At 28.4% G+C, this 8,878-nt stretch overlaps 1 protein-coding gene across 1 annotated transcript in view; it reads right to left on the bottom strand.

Moving 5' to 3' along the window:
• Window positions 1-1,184: 1,184 nt before the first annotated feature.
• LOC108744775 (histone H3.v1) overlaps window positions 1,185-8,878 on the bottom strand; it is an 8,521-nt gene continuing 827 nt past the window's right edge. The window contains exons 2-4 of the mRNA XM_025975077.1: window positions 5,242-5,325; window positions 2,273-2,698; window positions 1,185-1,690 (exon numbers count right to left, since the gene is read on the bottom strand). Coding sequence (XP_025830862.1) covers window positions 1,601-1,690; window positions 2,273-2,698; window positions 5,242-5,325 — 600 coding nt within the window. The 3' untranslated portion in view covers window positions 1,185-1,600. The remainder of the gene's footprint in view (window positions 1,691-2,272; window positions 2,699-5,241; window positions 5,326-8,878) is intronic.

Genomic DNA, 8,878 nt, shown 5'->3' with positions numbered 1-8,878 from the left:
TATAAACAGATATAATTTTTAATAGCACTATTTATATTTTTAATAGAATATTTAAATCTTTTTCTTTTTATACTTGAAAATTTCAAATTAAATTAACAGAAAACGTGAAAATGTAGGCAAACTACTTACGTAGAAAATATTTTATGTCAAAGTCAATCACTTGAAGTGTTCACCCTAACAATATATTATTAAACACTAACAACTTAGTTGATGGTACTCAAGCGTATTAATTTGTCTCGTGCTACTTTTGATATAAAGAAAAAGACAGAAGATTCCACCGCATGGCAAGTTATGATCACGCAATAGCTTCGATGGATATCTACACTTTCACTTTTAGATGTAAGCTTACCCCACTGTGGCCACTATGTATATATATCATTCTGATACTATTATATATATCCCATATCAATTAAACAATAAATTTATATGTATATGATGTTTGTATTTATTATCAGAAGTACGATTGAGCAACTATATCTTTAATTTTAGGCCTAATTTACGTGACATTTAGTAAAATTGCAATAGTAAATATGAAACCTTTTTTTGATTGAAATTATATTTGTTTTAAACGATTAAAATGCCATGATATGTTAGGCAATTTCTGAAACGAAATAATTATGTTTGTCCTTCTGATATCCAAAGTAGAACGTGGTGTAGCATTTAATATTAAGAAACTTTTATTAGCTTCATAAAACAATTTAATTAATCAATTTTATCTTTTGTTTTGTTTTTAATTTTCCTTTAAGGATCAATAATCTCTTCTTTCAACACTTTCCATTCGATTAGTGCAAATTAATAACTTCAGGTGGCTTCCTTTACCTATTAAAATCCAGGGGGTTAATTCGGGAGATCGAGTAATCCATAAATGGAGTCTTTGTCGACCAATTTAGGCATCTCCTTTAGGAATCGGAATGATACAAGCGCTTTTTGCATGCATCATGTCCCTTCATATTAAAGTTACGCAATACAATTTTTGTTTATGTATTAAAGATTTCAAATTAAAATCTCACAAACGTACGGATAGATACTTTTGCTATAATAATTATTGAACTCTTTGGGCAGGGAACTAGGATAATCCTGAAAGGTAACTTTACAAGTACCGCATCTTGTCTTTAAGATTTTACTAAAATTATAAGTAACGTTTAAAATATGATACAGGTTTAGAATTGATAAAATATAAAAACACAATAATAAAGGATATTTATTTGTTACACTCTGCTTCAACAAATCATAATGCCTACCTAAACTACTTTTTATACCTAATAAAAATAATAATTATTATTATTTCAGCATCATAACAGTCGACAAAACTATAAATCTAAAAAGGTTAAGAAATAAAAAATATCTTATAATTCTACAGTTTGTGATAGTTAATTTATAGTTTGTAGTTGATGTTTAATTCTAGCGTGAAATTCGTTATTAAATAGCACTTAAGACTCTAAGTGAAATGCGTCTTAATTAACAGTAGTTGTATTAACTTCCTTGTTACTGCTTTTCGCTCAAGTTTATATACACTTCTAACACTAATTTGCCTAAGTGGCTGTAATCACATTCTACCAGTCAGTTTATTAACCCTTATAAGTAATCATCCGGTGAGGAATTAGTAAGTAGAGGCTGACTCCGGTGTCCTTCTAGGGGAAAATGGGTTCCTCAGGAGTCGTGCTACGGACTGGATAACACTTATTGGAATCTGCAAAATTGAATTAACAATCATTTATTGAATAAAAGAATTAATAGATATAATTTTGATGGAATATCATGTTTAAGACAAAACTGTCTATCTCAAATCTATCTATTGTAAATTATTTTATTTTTTTAATGAAATTTTGAAGCACACCAAGAACGCATTTTATAAAAATCGCTTTCGGAAAGGTTGAAAAAGAAAATCAAAAGTTTAAAAAATTGAAATACAGTCGAGTGAGGTGTCATTTGAAAGATACCGAAATGAATGATGTCTGTTCTTTGATTTTTGATCAAAACCAAAGCTCTTGAGTTGTAAGCGCTAGTTAAGTGTTTACATATGTATAAAGATTGTACAGTAGCAAAACCCGATTTAATTCTTGAACGTGAACACTAGTTTGGACTAGAATGGAAGCTTTACCAACAAAAGAAGTTTTGATACTACAGTCAAAATAATTTGTGAGATCTTTAACAGAGGGTGTTTTATCCGACATCCGCTACAACCAAATAAAGTTATAAACGGTAACTAAAAGACGTCGAAACTAACGGTATGTATTTTGTTTTTATTAGTACCTAAAAAAATGCATTGTACCTGAAATATGTCATCAATTATTCGAGACAACATTCCCACGTGTTGAGGGTTTCTTTGAGGTCTGGTAGGTCCTTGGGAAACAGTTGGAGTAGTAGATGGTGCTGATATGGGGGAAACTGTCGTGGAATGTGTAGTCGGTGGAGTCATAGTACTTGTAGTAACTGGGGTTGATATCTTTTCCTTTTCGGTATGCACTTCTTCAGGTTGTACTGTTGACGTGGAAGCTACTTTAACTTCATCTTCTACTTTATCTGTTATTGCTTTTTCAGTGTTTTGTAAATTTTGAGTTGTTACTCGTTGTGCTTCCAACAATAATTCCTGTTGGAGTTTTTGTTGACGAAGAAGCTGTTGTTTGTATTGTTCAGCCTGTTCGGATGATATGGGATCGGCATCCAGGGAGTTTGCTCCAAAGAAATCGTCTGAATTCTGTAAATATATACTTGCGTTGTTCAAATCTTAGTTTAACTACCTTGTTGTCAATTTAAATGAAATTTACTTATGTTTTTTGAATAAGAAGAGCTGTATTTGAAGCAATTTATTAGGGTGCATAGGAAAAGTGTTTTTTTTTTTATTTTCAAAAAATAGGTCCTGAAGTTCGTTATTAGAAAATTAATTAAACATTAAGAATACTTTTAAAAGATTAATCAGTATTAACAGGCATATCACCATATCACGGATGAATAACAGCCAATTTGTTTTCACTTCCGCAAAAAAGTAGAATATGTAGGAAATTCTTATTAAGCAATTTTTGTACAGAGAGACAACCGTTTTGTTTTGTTATTTTTTTGTAAAAATACGTTACTATATTGCGTATTTAATGTTAGATAATCATTTTTACAAGCAAGTGTTTGTGATACACACGAAGACTACATTTTGCCGAAATTTTGTACTAAATAGCCAAGCTAATTATTTCCGTATCCAGTTGCAAAGACAGTATATGTCCATTTCACGAATAACTATAGTCATATTAGTAGCATAATTGAAAAATTACCTTTAGAGCAATCATTCAAAGACGTACGACTTGTATTTTATATTTTCTATTGCCTCATAATACTTCTACTATGTATTATGTTATTACTATGAGCGATTTCAGTGTGTTTTTGGTCATTACTTTTTATATTGGCTCCTACAGATTCTGTTAGTAACGTAAGCACAATTTGTCGATAATTTTACTGTACCTAAACAGTAAAGTTTCAAAACATTTTCCAAATGATAAACGGTCTACAAAAAGTAAGGTTTATCCATATTTGTTTCTTCGAGAGTATAAAAATTGAGATGTTTGTAATTGTTGTTTAGTTTGATGTCCTTCATGTTTATATAAAAAGAAATGTTAAAAGAAAATCAGTACTGACATTGGGTATTTAACTTCGTATTTACATACATTATGTAACTTAATTGAAGTTGTGATATTGTGTTGTAGAAATTATTCAACCCTTGAACTGTCTATTTAAAGGCTTTTTTAATATATTTCAAAAATAGAATTAATTTATTAAAAACCTTATGAGGACAACAATAGAAAAATTAATAATATAAGTATTTTACTTTTTAGACAAAAACAAAACAAAAACAAAGAATGATGTAATTATTTAGTTCCTCGACGTCCCCATATACNATTAGTTAGTTCCTCGACGTCCCCATACTGTTTGTATTTACCTCACACAAATTTTTCTATAGGTACTGCTAGTTTAATAACAACAGAAAACAGTTTTTCTAATTTATTATCTTAATGATTCGATAGGTTTGATGTAAGTGTATTGGTGTATATTTTTAATATATTTGTTGCCCAAAGCATTTTCTACTTTTTTGGTATAATTTTAGTTCATGTCCCATGATTAACTATTCCCTGTTTCCCCTGTTACTTTTTTTGCTTTTAGAATTATTAGATATGGATTTTCTTTTTTCTTTTAATGAATAATTTTGTCTTTTATTTTGGTGGCAAAATAAAAATTCTCTTATGAATAAATAAATACATAGAAATGACTGAAGATCCTAGTATTATTGGCTTATCGCATTTGTTCAACCTTTTTTATCTCTAACGTTTACAAATCAATTGCAATACAAAAACAGCTCATGTTGCTGCTGCACTATCATACTGATGCCCTTATTTCCTCGATAAGTAGTCCTCGGTAGATGAGTGTTAGTTCGAATGACTTGTGAAGACTTTTCATCTAATGTTTCGGTAATTTGTACATTGTTTAAAATAATGTGCACGATCAGTTTGAATTGTTTGGATATGTAATTTCCTGATAAATGGCAAGAATAACAACAGTTTAAGGTTAGAATAATTTAAATTATTATATTTACTACAAAAATAATATTTAAACGAAATGTACACAAAAGGTAGAAATTGTGAAGTATTTTTGATGGAACAATAACAATACTGCACAATTTTGAATCAAATCAGAAGATACTAATGTAGTATATATCACATGGACCACCTAATATCTAGAAATTGAATTTGTAATACAGTTTTGCTTTAAAGTTTCGACACAGTGTTGCTAGTTAATAATTTATATTTAGTGTGTATAATAATGATATTCAAAGTGAATGGTTATTTACGAAATACTTGAGTATAATAGGAAGTGTTTTTGCGGTAAACTTTTGTATTAGCGCTATAATTGTAACAAATAGTTAATGAATCCTTTTCTTACAGGAAGTTACATTTTTTACTGTCTAAGGTATTTAAATGGTTTCAGGTATGAAACTTATAAAGTCTTGCTATACTTTTGTGAAGTATCTTGCAATAATAATCTAATTTAGAATTGATTGATATTTCGTTGAGTTGTTTTATTCTAAACTTGTAATACTAAGTAAAAACTTTTTTTAGCGTCAGTAGAAATATCTCAAACTCCAATTTCCCCTTGCTAACTACCTTATTTGATAAAACAATTATGTATGTGTTTACGCATTTTAACTCATTTAAGTTCAAAGATTTTGATATGTATCATGAGATGTTTTTTTATTCTTACCGAATCAATGAGTATATTGGCGGGATGCCCAATAGTCAGGGCTAACGTCGATACAAAAAATAAAATCGTTAGTTTCTCCATTCTCTGAAACAAATTAAACAAATATTAGTAATTTTCTACAAGTATCAACGAATTTAGGTAGCAATTAGCATATTATTTATTTGTTTCTGACTGCTTAAAAAAAGTAAATAAGTGTAATTAAATCAACAATTAGCTACAAGATATCTACATAAAATTATTGTATTTATTTTTCTATACCTGCTTTAACTCAAATGTGTTTTATTTGTAGTAAAATAAGGCATTTATTCGTAAATTTATGTCTTAACAAACAACAAAAAATCTATTTTGAAAATACATTCGATTTTCGAAAATTTGGTTTTAAAGATGCACGATAGAGAAATGACTAAAATCTAAAACGTGTAAAATTGAATCATTGTGTGTATTGTTTTGAAGCAAGAATTTGTCTTTCAATTGTTACAAGTAGAATGATTGACATTTCAGACATAATTAGAACATTTCTTGCTAGTAATAATTAAGGATGCTTCGCTGTAATTCTTTTTGTGAGGTAGTTCAAATTTACATTGATAAAAGTACGTATTAATAAATGTTTTTAAAATATTGGTTTGTATAATATCATGCCATAACGATTACATAAGTATGCAAATACAGAAATGTAATATATTTCAGGAATTGTATGGGCAGGTACAATAAAAGTAGCCAGAAATTTTGCGGTATGCGAGATAATGGTTACTTCAAGTCCCTATTAACTGATTTTGATAGTACACTAGTTGAAAATTTAAAATTGTTATTACTATCGAACTACTTGTTCTACTTTCGGGATAGTTTAAATAGTTTTAAATATTGCATAATATATTCATATGATCACTATTTTACTATGCCGGTAAATAGACTAGGAATAATGAAAACACTGGAAGATTTACTTTAGTCAAGCCGGCAACTCCTTTTATCTTAACATATCATTTTTAAGAGTGTATTGTTGTTGAGGAGTATTTCCGATTTCATTATTTCATTATTAATTCAGTAGGTTTCACAAAATAGTTCACTTTGACTTTAATTCAAAAAATAACAAATATCAGTTGTTAACTTAACAAATGCCTCAAAAAACAGTTGAACGAAACGTCGAAAATTGGTTAAAAAATTGATTTATTTACCTGATTAATTAATTAATAGGGAGAAAATGGAATTAAATTGTTTCCTACGTTATTTGAAACAATTATGATTAGTTAAGAACAAAATTAGGGGAAAATTACTTTAATGTTTGGTTTCTAGCAAAATTACGATGCATTTTTCATACTCGTTAATCTCATTGTGGTTATTTGAATTTGGAACGAACAAAATTTTCATATAACTTCTTTAAATGTTATTAAAAGAGTACATAAACGTAGTGAGTAATTAAAATTAATGTGAGTTCTTGTATTCTCTCTTGTTTTCTAATGAAATGCTAGGTAGGTACTTCGCATTTGGATAAACTTTATTTTGGACTTCATCCAACACACGAATGCATTTAGAAAGCTGCAATATTTGGTAATAGTGTACAAGAATCGAATGCTAAGCACATTTTAACGAAAGTTCTTACGACTTCTAATGCATAATTAAGAAGGAATTAATTACTTTCCCCAAGTGCAATCGGAAATGCTTGCAAAGTTGATTGATATACTGCAACTGCAACTGATAGGCTAATATCTGGTAATCCTTTAGTAATAAAGATTAATATTATAAATGTCAAACTGTATGCCCAACATAAGTAGGTAGCAAGAATATTAAAATATCATACTAAAATTTGCTGCTACTAAAATATCGTGTATTTAATAAACCTAAATTAAAAAAAAATAAAATCACAAAAATATTTATAAAAATTATATTTGGTAGGTACTCATATTTTTTCTGCTTAANAAGGTGTTATATAAGGTTTCGTTTCATTTCAAAATGTTTTGAAATGTTGGTACTGTTTTTATTTTAGCAATAATGATAAAAAAAATAATTAAAATTAATCTCTAGGTAGGTACGAATAAAATTTGTCTTGTACGTACTAGAAACAAACATGTCGAAACATTTATGAAACGGTACCAGTTCTGTGACAAATAACAGCTATTATCTAATGAAGTCTGCAGGTGCTAATAACTTTTACTTTTTGATGACATGATAAAAAGTCCATATTTTTCCTTTCTCCAAACTTTCTGGAATTATCTATTTGGTTGTTTTCTGTTGATACATCAATTTATTATAGGTCTTCTTGATCTAAACAATAAGGTGATCGACCATTTGTTTACATTAATAGGCGATTCACATTGCATTATCAATCACAGACGATTCCGGTTGTAGAAGAAGCCAAATAGAGTGAATCAATCAAAGTTCAATGTAATTAAAAATTTTTGATACAACGCTGAAGCGATTTTTATTGTGCATAGGAATTTTAAATGGGCGTGAATAATCGTATCGTTTCAGTAGAATGATTTTCGAATAGGACAGTCATTAACGTTGCCTCACTCTTACAGTGAAAGTTGGAAAATAACCTAACTATGAATTAACTATTTCAAAATATATGTAACAATGTTGTACATCTGCCTTGGCACAAGGTTAATACTTGCTCAGAAGACTTGCCATTAATATTTATTGAAAACTGTTACAAACATATTTAAATACACTGTCGTTACAAAGAAATTATTGCGTGTGCATAATACAAATTACCTCAAGGTCTCCAAGAATTGTTTAAATTGCAATAATATGGCCCATTATTGACCATCAGAAGAATTGCTTATTTTATGTAACTTTAATTGTTTAACTAATCATAAGCACTTTATATACATATATTAATTTCGTATTGTAACAATTAGATAAATTTCTACTAGGTACATGAAAACGGACAAATTTTACAATTTAATACAGAAATTAAAGGTGTTTCTCAAATTACTAAAAAATAAAAGTACTTTGGACTTTAACACATAAATAAACATTTGAGTAACTGTTATAGTATAGGTATTTATCTTAACTTTGAGTCTACTTAACTCTTTTGCATTATTCTTAAAAAATAATAGCCTGAGGGTTATTGAGATGGAATTTGTTGTAAAGGTTCTTGTTTGTTTATTTTAGTAACAACGTTATTCCTTGAAAAGTGCTTGGTCATGGTTAGCAAGAAACAATAATAAGTTACATAATGGTTTTCTATACTCCTACTATTTTAGGCTTATTGAAAGTAATGTATATGTTCAATAGTAGACAGAAACGATCAGTATAACCTTTAGTAAATTATTTTAAGTAATTGTACTAAACAAGTTACTAATGTCTGCCTAAATGTAATTTGAAAGGTTGTATTATATTGATGTTTGATGAACTTAATATATTTTAGAAACAGCAATGTCGTAGAAAAGCTACAATCACGTGCTTTTAAAAAAGAAAGTTAGATTTAATAAAATCTTTCGGTGAATGTTCACGAATGAGCGAAGAAAGAACTACAAAACGTTATTGAAAATAATCTCTAGGATAACATGTTTTTATAAATATTTGACATTTACTTACCTAACATTTATTATATACCATTCATTATATTTTTAAAGTAAATTGATTTAATTTTATAGAATTCTGATGGTTGAAATAAATATGGTTATATTATAATATA

The sequence above is a fragment of the Agrilus planipennis genome, unplaced genomic scaffold (assembly GCF_000699045.2).
Source record: "Agrilus planipennis isolate EAB-ADULT unplaced genomic scaffold, Apla_2.0 scaffold35, whole genome shotgun sequence".
Taxonomy (NCBI): domain Eukaryota; kingdom Metazoa; phylum Arthropoda; class Insecta; order Coleoptera; family Buprestidae; genus Agrilus; species Agrilus planipennis.
Note: the sequence above shows the minus strand (reverse complement) of the source record. Positions and strands in the feature narration are given on the sequence as shown.